Source organism: Cervus canadensis, chromosome X, assembly GCF_019320065.1.
Source record: "Cervus canadensis isolate Bull #8, Minnesota chromosome X, ASM1932006v1, whole genome shotgun sequence".
Lineage (NCBI taxonomy): Eukaryota > Metazoa > Chordata > Mammalia > Artiodactyla > Cervidae > Cervus > Cervus canadensis.
The window spans coordinates 132,407,657-132,428,127 of NC_057419.1; the positions used below are offsets into that span (position 1 = coordinate 132,407,657).

The 20,471-nt window shown below is 35.0% G+C and overlaps 1 protein-coding gene across 9 annotated transcripts in view; it reads right to left on the bottom strand.

Annotated features, from left to right (window-relative positions):
- Nucleotides 1-310: 310 nt before the first annotated feature.
- STAG2 (stromal antigen 2) overlaps nt 311-20,471 on the bottom strand; it is a 127,583-nt gene continuing 107,422 nt past the window's right edge. For 5 of the 9 annotated variants that reach the window (XM_043457665.1, XM_043457667.1, XM_043457668.1 and 2 more), the window contains 8 exons: nt 19,945-20,093; nt 18,209-18,337; nt 14,430-14,653; nt 11,383-11,572; nt 11,182-11,292; nt 7,715-7,841; nt 6,673-6,750; nt 311-2,240 (listed from right to left, as the gene is read on the bottom strand). In XM_043457665.1, coding sequence (XP_043313600.1) covers nt 2,217-2,240; nt 6,673-6,750; nt 7,715-7,841; nt 11,182-11,292; nt 11,383-11,572; nt 14,430-14,653; nt 18,209-18,337; nt 19,945-20,093 — 1,032 coding nt within the window. In that variant the 3' untranslated portion in view covers nt 311-2,216. The remainder of the gene's footprint in view (nt 2,241-6,672; nt 6,751-7,714; nt 7,842-11,181; nt 11,293-11,382; nt 11,573-14,429; nt 14,654-18,208; nt 18,338-19,944; nt 20,094-20,471) is intronic. The other 4 variants (XM_043457672.1, XM_043457673.1, XM_043457671.1 and 1 more) reach the window with 1 other exon arrangement.

The following is a 20,471-nucleotide window of genomic DNA, read 5'->3' on the forward strand; positions in this document are numbered from 1 at the left end:
AACACATGCCTCAGCACACAGTGGGCACTCAAATGTATCCTGGATGAACAATGCAGGTATTTAAATGAGCATTTAACTCATACCAGATAAATAAAGTAATAATGGTCATAGGTTTCTACTTTAAAGTAATAACCCAATTAGGGATTTAGTCTCATTTTAAAATACATATGATTTATTAAAAATATAAAATGGCAGTATTTTCTATAAATTATTCCCACCCAAACATGTTAAAAGATGTGATAATAGGTACACTTTCTAACCGCTTATAGCCACCCTCCTCTTTCAAGTACAAAAGATAAAACATACAACATACTGTAGGTTTATTTTTATTCAAAAAGTTACTGTCTCAAGACATAAATACAAATCAGAAAACAGTACAATTAGGACAATAGAATGTGGAGGACAACAGGTTAGAGTAATATATAAAACATTTTTAGCTGGTTGAAAACAAAGCTGTAAGAACTGCTTTCACAAAGAAGTACTCCTTTCAAGAGTGAGAAAAAAAAATCAACTTAGGTTTAAAATCATATATACAGTCCTCTCAGCAGTTCTAGTAAATGCAGTGGTGTGAAAAACAACATAGGCAATACTTTTGCACGTAACAATATTTGTTGATGGAAAATCTGTTAGACATGTCTTGATTTCATTTGTTATTAACCATGATTTAATAAAATAATTGTATTTTATCATGATCTTTTAGCTAACCTATGGTTTTTGGCTACCACAGCCCAATGCTTGTTGGTTTCTGACTCTTAAGAACTGGAAGCCTTTTGGTATTCACCCATCTGAAGATATTCTTGTATTGCAAGCATATTAAGGCATGGAATGATTAAAATAATATACCTCAAGAACTGAGAGACGACTGACAAAAGATAGATACACATGTAATATAAGTTAATATTTTGTTTTAAACGATGTCTAGCTGCCTAAGCCTCGCAAAATGAGTCGATGTCAAAATGGCAAGTAGCCACTTTCTGTTTTAAACTAATTCATTTGTGAAAGGACATAAAATGAAGTTTAAAGCTTAGCTTTCAAAGAATATTATGGGTTATGAATTCTATTATCCCATCTAATTTACATACAGAGGAAATGTACTGTAACCTGTTAGAAGTATCTTTAACCTGAAGACTGCTTGCAAAGACAGATAGATAAAACAATATAAAATACAAATTTAAAAATCATTTTAAAGCATGAACACTCATGCTTTTCTATTTTTAAACATTGTTAAACTTTCAATATATTTCTGAAACCTCATAATTTTAAGTTGGAATTTAAAAGTAAGAAAAAACTAAACAAACTGCGCAATTATAAAATCAGCACCAATTTATATATATATATAATTTTATTTAAAATTTAGATCCCTATTCCCACACTCTAATAAGCTGTATAATTTTTGTTTAGAATTTTTCTGCAAACATACTACAATAAGCTTCTTTTATTTGGAGACAAAATACAGTGGCACTACTGGAAGGAATATCACAACATTACATTTTTATCTTAAAGGACAAGCAAACTTTCAGGGTTGATAATGGGATAAGCATGGTTGAGACTGGTTACCTTCTGGCAGTTCACTGCATCTGGGTATTTCTGAAAAGTATAGAGAAGCTCTTGGATTTTAAAAATATCTTAAAATACATTTTAGATGAAAAAATTGTAAAAGTTCTGCTTATAAGTTTACTTTTCTCCACAATTACAATATTTAAAAGAAAGCCTCGTTGATTGATGTTTCAAGCATTTAAATTTAGAATGCTAAAAACAATTCTATCCTATAATTTCAGGGCGGGGGAATAAATTCATCCTTAACTTTGTTTCTTGGATGTAAACAGAAATCCAGCAGAGGTCATCATTACTTAGTACACCCAGTAAATAAATGTAAGAGGATTCACGTCTGTACCAAATGCCTCTTCAGATTGTTATAGTTTCTTTAAAAAAAGCATGAAATAATTGATTCAAAAGCCAACTAACAGCGCATAAATAAAATATTTACTTTCTAAGAAAAACTGTAGCTTATCATCAAATTGTTTACTTGTCCTTTACTTTTTCCAGGCAAACAAAACTGCCCCTCAAATGCACTTGATCTTGGTAAGTATAAGCACGTCATATTCTCCTTAGAGAAAAATCTGTACAGAATTTCACTGTATCTACCACACTTTATTTTAAAATTTCCTCTTCCACTTAGAAAATGACTTCACCACAGACTTAATTGTGTACTGGTATTAAAACATTGACACCCCAAGAACCTAATGAGAGAGAGGGAGAGGGAAAAAAAAAATCTTGTTAAAATTGTCATTCATTTCTTTGTAAAATATATTACATCAATACTTGGCAATATTAAGTTTAATAACATGCTAAAAGTCACTTTGAAAAATCCCCCTCTTTTCAGATATATAATTCTAAAATTATAATTACCATTAACATAGAATTATGAAATAACATCAGGCCTAATCACAATCCTACCTACCTCATAAATATAACTAAAAGCATAAATCATGTCTCATTTATATGTTTATACACACCCCTAATGCCTAGATAATGCCCTGAACACAGGCACCCAACATATATTGAATGAAAAAGTAAATGTGCTTCTTGACATACACTTCTGGCACAACAATGTCTGGCAAACTCAGTCATTTGCACTGTGAAGTGGGTATCATTTTTAAAGTCTTTTGAACACACAGACCAAAAACATCCAAGAACAATATAAATATGTAGAAAACAGGAAGCATTCTTTTGAAAAGCTGGACTGAGTGAACAGGTCTACTAATTTTAAAAAGTCAAGTAAGCAAAAGTAAAATCTGAGCAAAAAGTTGTATTGATGCTTTTCATTACATTTTGGGGCTTCCCTCGTAGCTCAGCTGGTAAAGAATATGCCTGCAATTCAGGAGACCAGGGTTTGGTTCCTGGATTGGGAACTCTGGAGAAGGAAATGGCAACCCACTCCAGTTATATTTCACTCCATTATATTTCAGCTGGGGAAACAATGCTAGGTAAAATCTAATCATTGTCACTAACTTAAAAAAGTAAAAGCAGGTAATGAATGGAGCAACTCCCTCTTGTTTGTTAAGCAAGAATAAGCTACAACTTTTAGTTGTATATACTAAAAGTTGGGCTCTTCAATTAAATTTCCAGCACTTATTATGACAATTGAGTAATATTTTTAAAATACTATAATGAGCTAGTGAAAAACTGATAATTAAAGCCAGAGGTAATGATCTAAGACTGGGATTACAAAGGGCATTTACTTGTAAATTAAATCTCACTTTAACAAAAGTCATAGAACTCAGAATTGTTTTGATCTGAATTGAAGGAGCTATGTATTTTCAGACCAGGAAACAAATATCTATCTGATTGCAGCCTCCATGTAGCAAATCATCAAGTAAAGTGTTTGGAATCCCCAGTAAGGAGAACAATAGAGGATTAATGTACCCCATTCTTACCAGTCATCCATCAAAACCAACACCACTACTCGCCCCTTGCCCACCCCACCCCCCAAGGTTAAGTGTTCTCCTTTTTAGCTTCAAGAGTCAGAGTCTGGGTGGTTAGAATGTTTCCAAAGAGGCCTAGGTGATAGGCAATGTTTAAAAATCCCTTCTAGCCATAATACTCTGACTCTGGGTAATGGAAGATCTAATGATGAAAGAAAGGATAAAATCTTAATTGACAGTTTTAATGTAGAGTGTGGCATGAACTCAAGTTCTTTCCAAACCAAGTATCTACCTAGAAATAGCCTGAACAGATCTTTTTTTCCCCTCCTCCTGGGTTTGTACAGACAAGATTATAAAGGAGATTCTTCTACTAGAACATTAAATTAGCTCCATTATACCAAACCCTTCCTTTACCAATTTTATACTACAGATAATTCTAATAAAAGAATCTCAACACAGAAGAAGGACATTAGTGATAGTCTCTTTATCTGGTAACATAAGCTACCTGTTTCTGGTGTCAACATTAATAACCACTTAAGCAATACTTTAAAATATGCAACCCCAAACTGATCTGCTCAGAATTTTCATAATGCCACTTCTGAATCACACTGATAACATGTTACAGAAAATATATTTAGGATTTATTTAGTAATAATCTAAAGTATCTATACTAGGATGCTTTGGGTTACTTCACATAAAATTAGTGAATCTTAGAATTGGGTATAAAAGAATCTACAGTCCTAATTTTATTATTGTCTTGTTGACTATTATCACAGGGTTGAATAAAAAAAGATGTAATCTAACGCAGATTTTTACATTTAAAATTTTGTTATTCCATTTAAGTTACTGTTGAGATAATAAGAAAAAGTTTAATGTAATTTTAAAACAAACTAGTAGTAATAGTATTACAATACATATGTGGTCGAAGACTTCTAAAGATACCTGAACTGTTAAAGATACTGAGCACTCAGTTATGTGACTGCTGCCATCATGTGGTAATAGTATAGAACTACAGGTATAGATGCATGTGCTCCTTTTCCTAATTTTAGGAAAAGCAGCAAAACTACCCATCCTCTAAGTTGTTACATATGCAATAAACACAAGAATGCCATCATTTTTCTATAAATAACAATTATTAGGTCCCTATTTTGGCTTCACTCAGATTATAGTTTTCCCTAAATGTTAAATGTCAAAAATATAAATACATATACAATGCTGTTCCATTACTGTAGAGAAAAAAAGGTGAAGAGCATCATTTGGCAAATCTATTCAATAGTAAGTGACTAAGGAAACAAATGCCTAAAGGTTTCCTGATTTTAGATGAACAAATGAAAAAATAAGGTGATCTCTAACTGCCCATATCAATTTTGACTGTAGTTAATCATTACAATTTCTAAAAAATTTTTCTTGGTACTTCTTTGAGGTAAAGTCTGATTTTAGTTCTGGGAAGTACACAGCAGAGGCAGCACAAGATTTTTAAACCAAAAGGAACTCAGATCAAATTACTACTCTGACACTAAAGTTGTATAACCCTCAGCAAGTCACTGAAACCACCTCTACAGCCCAAGTTTGCTTGAGTTTAAAAGTGGGATCCCACTAAATTGTGCCTGGCACAATGTCAGGCACACAAGTTTTCAAATACTAGCTTCCATTCCTTTTCATCTCAAAGTGATAGTAGAGGTGGACTAGAATACAAATCCCTTGAGAGCAGGGAGAGCATTTTATTCATTTTAGCACCAATTTCCAACTCACTAAACTGCTAAATTAATGCATTTCATCACATATGCTTGGAAAGATTCTCTTTTATTCCTCATCACAATCACTACCTAAATGTTTTATTTAACAAACTGGAAGATACATACTCCTAGATTATCAGGGAAACCACATACTTCAATATACACTTAAACTATAGACTTATGGGTAGGCAGAGGTCACCTACGCTACTCAAATTATGGTCTTATTAGAAATGCAGAATATTAGACCACACTTAAGACCTACTGAAGCAGAACCTACATTTTAATAAGATCTCTACATGATTTATATGTCCCTTAGAGATTGACAAACACTGATTTCAAGGATCCCAAGGTGCCTTGTCCAAAGATTTCTATACCTGATCTATGAAACGTTATCTTTTAGCTCAAATAACTAGCTCTATTAATTTAAGTATGTTAGCATGAGTTCATTTGTTAAAATTCTTCCAAGAGCTATCTGACAGCAGATTATGAGGCAAGAGAGGGCCAGGAGAGAACGGCAAAAACACAGGCATAGAAGGCAGGCCTTGGAGGATGATACAACAGTCACCTGAGACAGCAGGTGTTAGGAAGAAGCAGCATAAATGGGTAGATGCTAAAAAGTGAGCTAGACTGGCATTTAACCAATTTAGTAAGCTGACAAATAAAGCTAAACACCTCTATGCTGGGCAAAACTCTCAAAATGAATAAAATCATCACTGCCTGGAGTTCAATCATTGAGCAAAATGTAATATCCTATTTCACTACATCAATCTGGTAGTTATCAAAACAGAAGTGTGTACAAGTGTTATGGGAGCTGAGAATAAAGTATCTATCTAAAAAGTTAGGAAAAACTCCACAGGTAATGTCAGAACTGACTACTGAAAGAAAGAATTCACTAATTGGAAAAGGAAATGGGCAATTCTGACAGAAAAGCTTTTACAAGGTCATGGAGTTGTGAGAGCACAGTGTGTCTGAGAGAACTACAGATTTGAACCGTGGCATTCTCAGGGAGAATATGGCAACAGGGACTGACAGAAGAAACAGAACTGACAACTAACAATAACCAATTATCTCAACTCCCTTCTCTTTACTACCAAAGCCTTTGTTCAAGTTCTATTTTTCACCATGTCTTCATATTATGACTATCATGGTTATTTTTCTTCTAATTCATCCTATTCAAGAAATATTTCTGAAACACAATTCTGATCATGCCCGCCCCCCCATTCAAAATCCTTCATCAGGTATAACTCAAGCCTACAGGAAAAGTCCAAATTCCTTAACACAACACTTAAGCCCCAGTTGGCCAGGGATTCAAAGGCACCTTGAATCTGTTACCACCACTGCATGACCCCTTCTCAACTCTACTCCGAAATCCCTCCTGCCTGTCTCTTTTCCTTCTGTCCAGTTGTTTTTATCCATTCTCAATGTATTGTCCAAGCTCTTCAACCTCAAACTCAGAGACTGCCTATTACTTTTGATTTTACAATCTTGAGGCATATTTAAATTAAACCTACTGATTCATCCATAATTGAAGCTGGATCAAAGAAATCAGGCTTCAGTTCTGTTCTCTCTCGTCTGTTCTTTGATGGTGGCTAAAGGGGAAAAAAATGAGGGAAGTTGACAATTGCCATATCTGTAATAAGCCAAATAGTAACTGAAAATCTTGAAATTAATTAAGTGTTCACGAGACCTATGTAGTTGCAATGGCACCCTACAATACTTCAAGTACTATCTATTCAAACTACATATTGTTTAAAAATGCAAAAGCAGTTCATTCATGGAAAATTATTCTTATGGATGAAAACTAGAAAACAAATTTTTTTTGTCTTATCTTAGAAATGTCTCTCTCAACTCACTTTCCTTTCAAGGCACTGAATTACACTATTCTGAAGAGAAGCCATATTTAATTATCTCTTCCCTTTAAGGAGAATACACCAAGTATACTGAGAAATAGAAGACCTGGCTTATGAGTCTCAGCTTTACTGCTTACTAGTTTTGTCTCTTTGGATAGGGTGTCTAAGCTTCAATATCCTCAATCCTTTCAACCTACCTCACAAAGCTGAATGAGCTGTGTAGCAAAATGACATACATGGAATCATTTTGTATATAATAAAGCCCTAATTGTATGTATGATGTTATTATCAGAGAATATACCATCATATATATTCAACTTCCAAGTCTAAGTATTTAATCAGTACTTTGTGATATGGAAACTGACCTCAGTAAAAAAGTAGATCATGTTTATAAAATATTGGTTTGATAAATGGTAAATAGATGGTAAATTATAAGGTCATATTATACTATTAAGCAAAATATATCCTTTATATATTCCTAAATTAGTCTGAAAGTTTACCATCTAAATTAGGATCTAACACCCTCACCAAACCCACCCTCTTCCTCAATCCCTTCTCACATAACTAAACTCCTGGCAACTATTTTATTTAATAATTTTGCAAAACTTACTTTTATGGCAAGTATTTATCTCCTCTAATAATATCCAATTTAATTTCCAAAAAACATTTAAATTTAAAACCTTACAGAATCATTGTATCTTACCAAGTCTATATCCATGGTGTCAAAATCCATCCCCTCATTAAGATCTTCAATCCTCCCTTCTGAGGACATCATAACATCTTCAACAATTGGCTCTTCATCATCTTCCATTAAGCTTGTACCACGCCGACTAGAGAAATACAAAAAAGGTCAAGATCTCAACCAAAGTCACAACTTAGTAATACATTGGCAGCAACTATGTGGCTTTCTCTATTCAAATGTAATGGAAAATGATGGAATTAAAGGTCAGGGAAAATGACTAGGCATTGATCATGTCATCAATGATGTCAAAACCCCAATGTTCACTTGTCTGAAAATGCTAAGGAGTTATGTTTATTCTACATTACTTCAAAACATTTAGCTTGATAGTTCTGATATCCCATTTAAAAGCTCAATGAGAATTTAGCACATGGGAGCAGACAAGATACCTCAAATCCTTTTTGAAAGTAGGCAGGGTACAAATTAATAAACAAGTATAAAACAAGAGACCAAAGAAATGACTTTTTCAGAATACATGTATTTTCATGAACATATAATGTTAATTTACCCATCACTCACATTCACTCAGTACCTAAAATGTACCAGGCACTCACTCACTCATTCACATAGTGCCTACTATGTGCTAGGCTTTGACTGTGTCCTATGGATGCAAAATAAAAGATGAGTAAGACATGATTCCTGCCCTCAAGGAGCTCACAGTCTACTATGGGAAACACGATTAATTATGACAAAGTGATAAATATTGCAAGAGAAATATGCATTAAGCGCTATAAAGATATACTGAAAGAAGAGATTAATTCTGCTTCAGGAAGAAATGAGCAACATTTATGGTGAAACTTGCACTCTGTATCCTATGAAACTCAAAACTGAGACCTATATAGAAAAGTTAAATAAAAATTAAGAACAAAAATTCTACTATCACATAATTAGAAGGAAAAAACTCAAATTTCAAGTTCACAAATTAGTCCATATCAGCATAAAGGAATCAACGTAAGTGAAATTGAGGGTGACTCGTTGTTCCCCAGTTTGGATAATATTTCTGTCTTTGCTCACTCAGGTAAAGATTCCACCTCCCCTCAATCAATTATTTATTGAATGCCTGCTTACAATTTACACAAAACTATGTTGAGTCTTAAAAGACAAAGATCACAAGACATGATATCTAGTTCAGGCTATGTGGACAAATATGTTAACGATGGTCCCTGTTTCTCAAGAGTTCTGGACAGTAAATGATAAATGACAATTTTACTGTATTTGGTGGAAACAACTGTGAAGGGGTATGTGTGCTTTGGGGACCATGTGTTATATAAAATCAGAAACTCATTCTGCTTTTGAAAGATAAATGTGATATAAACTAAGAGACAGAATTTGAAGGTATTTCAGTTATAGGCCAGACACCATTACAGAACAATTATTATAAAACAAAAATATTTTAAAGTCTCAGGTGATAGACTACTTATGATACAACCAAAAGACTCTTCTGATAATAATTATTTAACTGGAATAATTTGTCACCTAGGGAAGTTTATCTCTAAGAAGAATAAAAACTAACTACAGCTATATGAGATGATGGATGTTTACTAAACTTATTGTGGTAATGACTTCATGATGTATGTAAGATGCATCATCATGCTGGACACCTTAATACAGTGTTGTATGCCAATTATATCCCCATAAAACTTGAAGAAAAAAATTAATCAATTAATCTACAAACAAAAGAATGATAATGAGATGCTGTGGAAGATCGTGGGCACTGGTGGAAAGTTTTAAGGGAGACATATGGACCAAATTAGTGCCTGGCAGAATTCTGGAGTGTTTGGACTGGTAACTAGTGAGAAGCTGAGAAATCACTTGTTGAATTCAGCATGAAATAAGAACCTATGTTAAAGGGAATGTGGCTATAGAAACAGAATAGGGGACAGAATCAAGGGATAGTATAGAGGATGAATATAGTAGACATAACAGGATCAGAATCTACAGATGTAATAAGGTATACCTTGTCTGTTTGAGGTTTTTAAGACCACTACAGACAACTAAAGTGAATTTAAATAGACTACTACTCATGAGGTAAATGATCAGTTCTTAAGAAAAATAGGTCAAATTCTCATCATTCAAAAACCAACAAAGTTGAAACAAAATAGAAATTAAAAAAATAAGGTAACAATCACTATCTCCAGCATTAAAACATATACCACATTATGTTACAAATACAAAGTTTTCAAACTAAAAAACTTAATCAAAACCATCAGATCTTCCCCCTTCGTACCAGTCATCTAAAGACTGCTTATATGCCATTTCTCTTGGAGCCAAAGCTAATAAGGACTTATAAAACTCTCATACAGATTCCAGTAAAAACAAAGATCTGAAAATTAAACTGCAGTTTTTTTAGCATTGGACATTTATTCATTCAATGAACATTTAACTTAGTACTTTTTTAATGTGCCAAGCACTAACAGGAAATGAAAGCAGTCCCTATTAAGAGGTACAAACTATTAAGTATAAAATAAGATACAAGGATATACTGTACAACACAGGGAAATACCAATATTTTATAATAACTATAAATGGAGTAAAACCTTAAAAACTGTGAATCACTAAACTGTATACCTGCAACATATAATATTGTACATCAACTATACTTTTCAATTTAGAAAAGAGAAAGAAAGAGGTCCCTGCCCTTAAGGAGCTCACAGTCTAGAGAAAGGGACAAATTCATAAACAAATTACAATACAATGTGGTAAGTGCTATAAGAAATAGGAACATACATAGTGTTATGGGAGCATAGATGACACCACAGCTTCACATAAGGTGACACCTGAGCTTATCCTTTTATGATGATTTTACCAGCTGCCAGGGAATAGGATATGATACTAAAATGTAGGCAGGGGCCATATTTAGAAAGATTTTGCATGCCATGAGCTAAGGAGTTTGAACTGTATCTTGCAGGCAATGGGGATCCATAGAATGGTTTTAAGGAAGAGAGCTACATGATCAGATTTTTATTCTAGAATAGCAATTCTTGATGGCAACGTGAATGATGGAGTGGTGGTGAGGGGAGTGAGGGAAGGGGTTTGGTGAGAGGATAAATAGATCTGAGGGAAGAACATGAATTAGAAAGCTAATGCAATAGTTCAGGTGAGAGATGAGGGCCTGAACTAAGGTGGGGATCAATTAAGATGTAACAAAACTGAATTTTTAGCTATAGTTCTGTGTACCAAAATAAACAAGGATTCATAGTTAAACTTTTCCAACAGATCAACCTAATATCAGTCCTTTACCTAACTAGTTAATATTTAACTTTAGAAGTTTTTCTTGTTTCTGTTGGAAAGACCAATTTTTAGCTCCTTGATTATTTCAGCTTAGTTACTCTAGAGAGTTTGCTGAAATTTTTAGATAAGGCACACAATAAAATATGTCAAAATGAATTAGTGAACTTCCTAGACTCAGACAATAAGGCACTCTCACTTACATGGCATGCTGAAGATTAGTTCGCAGTTTAACATAGCTCATTGCTGCTCTCTCCTGCTGCTGCCTTGCTTCCTCTTGTTGTCTTTGAGCTAACATCCATGTTACCTGCGTGCTTCAAGGAGAATTTTATTCTTCTTTTAACTTAACTTTTTTCTATGTAATTAATAAAGTTATAGTACAGAAAATGATCAAATGTACTTACTTATAATCAAGAGGAGTTTGATGATGTTCAGTCTGCATTGGATAGACACTCATGAAACTATCCTCAGGTCGTAATCTTTTGGGCTCTCTCATAATCGTTGAGGTGAGTTGTGGTGTCTGCATCATAACTGGGGTGTGCAGTGTTTGTTCTCTGCTTAGCCACATACTGTCGCTACTACTGCTTTCTTCGGCTGAAAAGTAATAGCAATGAAGTTCAGTCACTAATTTTGACTAAATAAAGTGTTAGTTGCTCAGTCATGTCCGACTCTGTGTGACCCCATGGACTATAGCCCACTCGGCTCCTCTGTCCATGGGATTTCCCAGGCAAGAATACTGGAATGGGTAGTCATTCCCTTCTGCAGGGGATCTTCCTGATCCAGGGATCGAACCCAGGGCTCCTGCATTGCAGGCAGATTCCTTACCATCTGAACCACCAGGGAAATGTCTAATACAACCTGTGCAGGTCAACAAACATCTGCTTCTTTACACATGCTAGAGCTTGGAACAGAGGGATACAAAGGTATGTAAGATGCAGTCCCTGCCATGCCTTGACAGTCCAGTTGTGGAAAAAGAAAGTGAAAGAAAGTGAAAGTTGCTCAATCGTGTCTAACTCTTTGCAACCCCATGGACTGTAGTCTGCTAGGCCCCTCCGTCCACGGAATTCTCCAGGCAAGAATACTGGAGTGGGTAGCCATCCCCTTCTCCAGGGGAATGAATCCAGGGATTGAACCCAGGTCTCCCGCATTGCAGGAGGATTTTTGAACCATCTGAGTCACCAGGGAAGCCCAAGAATACCGGAGTAGGTAGCCTATCCCTCTCCAGGGGATATTCCCAACTCAGGAATTGAACCGGGGTGTCCTGCATTGCAGGCAGATTATTTACCAGCTGAGCTACCAGGGAAGCCCTGGTAAAGAAAATATAGGCAATTATAACACAGTGTGCATGCATGCTCAGTCGCTTCAGTCATGTCCAACTCTTTGCGACCCCATGGACTACAGTCTGCCAGGCTCCTCTGTCCATGGGATTCCCCAGGCAAGAATACTGGAGTGGGTTGCCATGCTCTCCTTCCAGGGGATCTTCCTGACCCAGGGATTGAACCTGTGTCTCCTGCACTGCAGGCAGATTCTTTACTGCTGAGCCACCAGGGAAACCATGACACAGTGTGGTAAGTGCTAAAAGAGGGAAGCACAGGGAGAATGGGAATGATGAAAAAGATCAGAGCCCAGCTACCCAGAAGTTACTTCTGACTAGAGTGGATATTATGTGAACTGTGACATCTCCAAAAATGGGGAGAACCTAAGCAAAAGCACTGAGGCATGAAACAACAATGACTGAATCATACTAATTTGTAGATATTTTAAGAGTTTAGTACTCCTGGAGTAGATGGCAAAATGTAAGGCTGAATAAAGAGGCAGGAATCAACTTATGCAAAGTTTTATAAGCTACACTAAGGTGACAAGAACTACTACTAAAGGTTCTATGGAAGCAATGTGGTGAGTTACATGTTTTAGACAAAGAATATGGTGGTAATATGGAGGATAGACTTAAGAATATGAAGACTAGTGAGCGAGCTGGCCACTGAGGAGGCTAACTATGTTAGACCAGGTGAATTAAGAGGTTTAGATAAGAAAAACTTTTTAAAATTTAGTGGTATTCAGTGAACACATCTTTTAATTTGATAACTTTTCTATCTAAAGAAAGGAAATTTTAACTTTTTATCAAGCCCAAGTATTTTAACTGGTCAGGGATACTGTGTAAGAGAGATTTCTCCACAGACTGGGACATTGGTACTATATGACCAATCAAGTCTAAATCTAAGGCTGTGTAAGTTACAAGTTTATGCTCTGTGTTACTGGACCAAAAAATTACTAAAACCATTAATCCATGTGGCAATTTAAAACCATGGCTCCTAGGAAAATAAGTTAGAAAAAATATAGCCCCCAAACCTCTGACACGCGTCACATTAACAGGTGGGGAATGATGTCCCATTCCCTTGAATCTGTGCCCTGTGATTGCTTGGTCCACAGACCATGATGAAAACTATGCTATGCCAGTTTCTGGCCTTAGAAAATGGCAGTGTCCAGAGTTGTCTCTTGAGACACCTGTTCTTGAAGCCAAATCACACACTGTGAGGAAGCCAAATAGTCACATGGAAAGGTCACATGTAAGGTGTTCTGGCAGACAATCTAGCTGAGGTCCCAGCTGACAGTCAGCATCAGATACATCTATAAGTGAAGATGTCTCCATATGATTCCAGTCCCAGCCTTGGAGTATTTATTCCTAGTGAAAGCACCAGACATTATGTCCCGGTTATATCGTTTAAGTTTTGGGGGTAGTTCGTTACTCAGGAATAATAGCTGGAACAAATTTTGGCAACTATACTAATTTGTTTAAAGTATCTTAAAGAAAGGAAATAAAGAACCAACCCTGGAGTACTAAGAGTCCAAGAGATTCAAGCGTCATAATATATTCTTAACTCTAAGATTATAGACAGCAACTTGTATTTCTATCAAATTCTTTATGATTAATGATCTCTTCATAGAAATTCCAAAGTTGGAACCTCTCTGAATCTGCTGCGCCACTTAAACTGGATGATCTGATCTCTTAGGTAATGATTAGTTCTAACATATTGAGTCCATATCCGTATACATAGAGTATAGTGCAGTGATTTAAAAGTAGATGCTCTATGGGGTGGGAGGGAGGTTTAAGAGGGAGGGGACGTGTGTGTATCTTAAATAAATTTAATACAGGAAAAAAAAAAAAAAAAGTAGATGCTCAAGAGTGAGACTGCCTGGCTCTGCTACTTAATATCAGTGTGACCTAAGTTAATCAACTTCTCTGTACTAGTTTCCTACAAGTGAAAAATAAGAATGTACCTAAAGAATTGTAAGAATCAAATTCACATATGCAAAATGCTTAAAACAGTACATTTTACACATAACTGGAGCAAACAGTGTGCATTTAACAACACATACCTTGAATTTAAAAAGGCGGTGACCTATGGGAAACATAAAGGACAAACATAAAGAAAATAAACTATATGCTTACTGAGTGCGAGCTGCATGCCTTCAACCACTTTCCGTTTCCCTGTAGATGGTTTGGATTTTTTACTCCGCACAGTTGACCCCCGACTACTAATTCCACTAATAACTGACATGGTGTCATCATCACCACCAGCTAGCAAAGAATTTCGGTATGACATTAGTGGAAGCCACACGTCTTCTCTTCGGAGTGACATTTGAAAGGTCATGAACTTTTCCAAGTAAACATACCTTAAAAAGGAGTAGAAATCATTAGCTTTGATACATTAAATTGCCATAGCTTTTTTTTTCTTTTTGCTTATTCCTAATAATCTTAAGGCTTACACATTAATATGGAACACACAATGATTAACTAGAGTTAAATAAAAAGTAAATGAGAATGAAAATAATGGTTGATGGGTCTACATTTCCTGAAAGCATTCCACTAACAACTGCAGGATATTAGTGTTCTCTTTCTCAAAATGTCTCTGTTCTATCCTAACTTTACAGGTCCTCTGTTAGAAGAACAAATCTGAGTCATATTTTTGGAAAGAGGATTGTATTTAAAGATTACACAAGATTACATTGAGTTCTAGTCCCAGTTCTACCAACCCCTAGCTGTGTGAGTGTGGGTATATTACTTCACTACTTATTCTAAGCCTCATCAGTACAGTGATGAACAATTTTGTCTCTATGAAGATTCTCACAATAAAGGAAATAATTCACAGCATTTTGGTTTATTATTTGTTGAGCATCTATGTCTCAGGCAATGGGGACAGACGCAAAGGTAAATCTGATATGGTCCCTACCTGCAAAATATTTTTAGCATAATGGAAGTCATACATCTATCCGTGGATCCAAGTATCACAAGGATTCCATGACTTACATATAATATAGCAATTAAAAATCAACTAACATTTGTGTGACTACTGTGTGCTAGGCATTTTCCTCTTAGGCTCTTTAACTTTCTTCTTACAATCTCGTGAGGGAGATATTCTCCCCGTATCATAAATAAGGAGAGAAAGGATCCAAGGATCGAACCTGTGTCTCCCACACTGCAGGAGGAGTCTTTACCGCTGAGCCACTGGGGAAGCCCTACACATGGTAGTACAGTACTCCTCAAAGCGTGGCCTTTGTAAGCTGGCTATCAGTCAGAGAACTATTAACTGTCTGTGACAAGATGTGCAGTCTGAGCCAAAATATACTTACTAGTAGAGAGATTTACAACTATGTATCCACCACATAGCCTAAAAGAATATTCCAGATAAGTAGCCCTCTCTGATGCTATTGCCTTTTTGCCTCTTTCCAGCCACAGAGGTTGCCATTAACCTGAATTTCCTGTTTTTGTCCCCATTTATAATGTTTTAATACTTGTCTGAAAACACAGCACCATTTTGTACTTAGCTTTTTGCACACAACACTTTAATTTAAAATCTAACCATTTTGGAAGACTGGTATCAGCTAACACTAAGGTGGTAATCATTTTCCAATATGTGTATCAAATCAACATGTTGCACACCTCAAACTTACACAGTGTTATATGTCAACTATATCTCCATGAAGTCAGAAAAACAATTTTGAAAAGATGAATGAGATCTCAGGATCTAATATGTAACATGGTGGTTAAGGTTGATGATATTTGTAAATATATAATACTGTATAACTGAAATATGCTAAAGGAGTAGAGCTTCAGTGTTCTGATCAAAAAAAGGGTAAATAATGTGAGGTGATAAATACATTAATTAACTTGATTATGGGACTCCTTAGACAACATATATGAAATCATGTTGTACACTTTCAATACATTACAAATTTATTTGCCAATTACAGCTCAATAAACTTGAAAAAAATTTTAAAGTAGATCAATTGGATTGTGTGAATCTTTTCAATCCCAATTCAATCAAATGAACTAAGAATAAAAGTCATTCATGACATCTGGAGAAGGGAAAGGCTACCCACTCCAGTATCCTGGCCTGGAGAATTCCATGAACTGTATACTCCATGGGGTTGCAAAGAGTCGGACACGACTGAGTTACTTTCATATATGACATGTAGGACTACTAGAAATTAGAACAATTAGATGGGCTTTTAATAAAATTAAGGATTTATATTTACTTAAAAATATCTAACAATTTTGACCACTGTATAGTATTCCATTGTATATTAATTTATTGATCTCATTTTCTAGTGGATAGATATTTAGTTTTGCGCTTTCCCCTATTCAAACAATGCAACAGTCATTTTTTTTTTCTTTTTGGCCATAAATGTGGGAGACCTGGGTTTAATCCCTGGGTTGGGAAGATCCCCTGTAGGAGGGCATGGCAACCCACTCCAGTATTCGTGCCTGGAAAATCTCATGGACAGAGGCGCCTGGTGGGCTACAGAACATGGGGTCACAAAGAGTTGGACACGACTGAGCAACTAAACATATTAGCACATGTGGGATCTTAGTTCCCTGACAAGGGATAGAACCTGTGACTCCTGCATTGGAAACAGGATTCTTAATCACTGGACCGCCAGGGAAGTCCCCAACAATCAAATCATTTATAGTTCTCTTTACATATATGTGTAAGAGTTCCTCTAATGTATCTACCTTTGAACAGCATTACTGGATCATGATGTAGGGAGAATCTTAAACTTTACTACATACTACCAGATATCTCCAAAGTGGTCTTGTACCAGCAATGTTTAAGTCTTTATTGCTCCACATCCTTGGCACTATCAGACTTCTTAAAGTTGTGCTAATCTACTAAGTGAGAAATTATTTAATTGTTTTAATTTTTATTTATCTAATTAATAGTATCAATGCAATTATTTTTTTGCCTACCATCACGCAGCTTGGGGGACCTTAGTTTCCCAGGCAGGGATTGAATCCAGGCCCTCAGCAGTGAAAGCACAGAGTCTAACCACTGGACTACGAATTCCTCAATGCAATTTTAAATTGGGATCAATTTATATATAATAAAGTGCACAGAAATTAAAAGTTGGATCACCTCTGTAAATGAATGCAGTCATGTAACCCATACACCTATCAAGATACAGGATATTCCCATGACCCCAGAAAGTACCCTGTATCCCCTTTCCCATTCAGTCTTTCCAACTCCAACAAGTACCACTATGGTGAATTCTATCAATACAGATTAGTTTTGTCTGCTTTAGAATTTCATATAAGATCTCTATAATCTTTAAATGCAAAATACTGGTGGGCTTTAGGAAGACATTACTTATACTAGGAGTTATTCATATTTTTCTGTCTTTTTATACCTCAAAGCCCGGGGTTGGGAGGTCTGGGAGGAAGGGATGAAAGAAGATTTTGAGACTTTAATTCCACTTGTTGGGCTCTCTTAGAATGTAAGTCATCATTTTAGAAGACCAAACCATAAAAGTATTCTGTTTAAATGGCCTGTTGAGAACAGGACTTGTAGTTAAAGTATGAAGATAAAAGAGGGAGACTTCTACTTTCCAGTGTAGTCACAGCTCAGGACACAGACAAAGACACAGATGGATCAGCAATATTATTGTCTGCTAAATGCTTCTTCCTTAGTTAGGCTGAGCAAAGAACTCATAAGAATACAAAAAGCATTCCAGTTACACCTTTAAAGATACAGCTACACTGTAAAAAGAACTCATAGAATTAAAATGTAATATTATGCATAAAACATAGTTGTAATCTTTAATTTATAAAATTTCTGAAGCATAAAGTTTTTGTGCATTAATGAAATCCTACAAATCTGAAAGAGAAACCAATTATAACAAATCTTTAAGAATTCCAAAGCAAAATTAAGAGTATTTCTAGTAAATACATACACTGTTCTTTTGTCTTGTCGGAGTAGTTTAGAAGAAAATTCACTGAGAATATCAAGAAATGCCAAATTTAAAGGTGGATGGCTCTCTCCTTGTGGATTAGGTTCTTTAAAAGCAAATTCTATGCCATCTCTGCAACAAAAACAAAAAAGATAAATATTTAAATAACTACAATAGAAAATTTAATAACCTAGAAAATTTCTCTCTATACCTTCACTCCACTACAAAAGATGCTTCCTTTCTCGTGTGTTTAATCCGAGGAAGAGGGACAATAAGGAGTCTACAGAGAATGAGCAAATATATTTACATTTTATGACACCGTTATTTTGTTTTGGGTGGATTTTTTAAATTTGTTTTTTGTTGGGGGGGTGGGGGTGGGGGCAGGCATGCTACACTAATTGTAGATCTTAGTTGCTCCCGCCCTAGCAGTGAAAGTGCTAAACACCAGACTGCCCAGGAACTCTGAACTGTTACTTTCTGTGAAACAGAACAGACACACACAGACATACACATACCCTACCTGGTTCTTTAAAACAAAACAGACACAGACATAGACACTTCCCCTCCCCCAAGCTGGTCTTTATTACAAATGTGATCTGGCATATCTACATTCTGCCCTCAGTTTTCTTTTCCATAAAAAATAATCCAAATCCTTTCACATAATGATCATTACATTTTCTATATATTTCAAGACATAAAGGAGATCAACTATAAAATCAACTTAAAAATAATGATTACAGACTATTTGTAATGACTCACTAAAGAGTAAAGTTCAAAAATTATACTCAACTCGGGGCCAATTTTACCTGTATTTATTTAATAATAAATACCTCTATTAATTAAGACAACTACCCAACATTACACATATATGACGTAAATAATCTATTACTTCTCAGAATAATTACTGCATGTGTGGTCTTTAAGTATTACCTAAAATTCACAACCAAAGTATTGAAAGGCATAAAAAGAAATCTGAAACTTTCAGAGCCAAATGAAAAAGGGTGGGAGTAAATTAAAGTTGAGGAAAGCATAGGACTAACTTAAACAGCAGAATAATTTCTGAAAGGAGGCATTTAACACTTTCATAACTAAGTAAACAATACAAATTTTAAAAAGACACAAAACAGAGAGCTTTCAATGAAACAGAGCCCAAGCCTCTAGATCTTTCCAAAGGCAAGGCTCTTTATCCACAATAAAGACATAAAGGGTATTAATATCCACATACTGGTTATGTTAGAGATCTAAAATATACATAAAAGTATAATTGATCACTAAATTACATGCCTAAAATAAAATCAGATGATTTCCAATTTTGATAAGGCAAAGAAAACATGCAGATAAAATAAAGACTGTGGCTCAAAATAAGAGAAAAGGTAATAGAAGAGAACAGAAACTTGAAACAAAGTAATCAAATTCTTCTACCCAGACATGAGATCATGACAAAACTGCTACAAGAGATTTTATAATACCTAACAAATATATGTTTTCTTCACATAATTCATAAAGATTTTGTATGGCTTTAATTAAAGCAAAGACTTTTCTACGAAAGGTATTTTAGTCCCAATTCATGTGTTAACAGAGACAGCACTGTAACTGGTTCTTAAGAAAGGAGATACACTACAGATTTGCAAACAAGTAATAAGGCATCAACTGAATTGGTTATTCTAAACAAAAAAGCAATATACAAAAAAACCTGCATGATTAAAACACAGAGAAGCTGAATAAAATTTGGAAATTACTTGTGTAGCATAGCAATGGCCTCTCTAGTTTTCAACTGATCGAGTCCAAAAGTTAAAGCAAAACGTCGAGCAAGTTCTTTAATGCCGCTAAAAGTTGAGGATGACCTATCAAAATTATAGCCATTTTCCTGTATCATTTCATTAAAAAGCTGTTTGGAAAGAAAGAAAGAAAGCATGTTAAAGTTTTTAATAATTAAAGATTATTACTGATTTTAAAATATCATATTTTATATTTAATATATACTTGATGTTCTATAAATAAAGCATTATACTTCACTCTAAAGCATGGATTTTTTAAAATATGATACAAATGCCCAAAATTGCACCACTTCACATATTCAAAGTAGAGGTAATTACTGACATTAGAAACTTCTTAGATTAGTTATGACAGAATTTTTTTCTGTCACTATAATTGGATATTATAATAGCATATAAAAATATAAATAAAAAGGAAACCAACTAAGTTATTAGGCATCTATGTTCTTATTGACACTTAAATGATGGATCAAAAAGTAAGCAAAACAAAA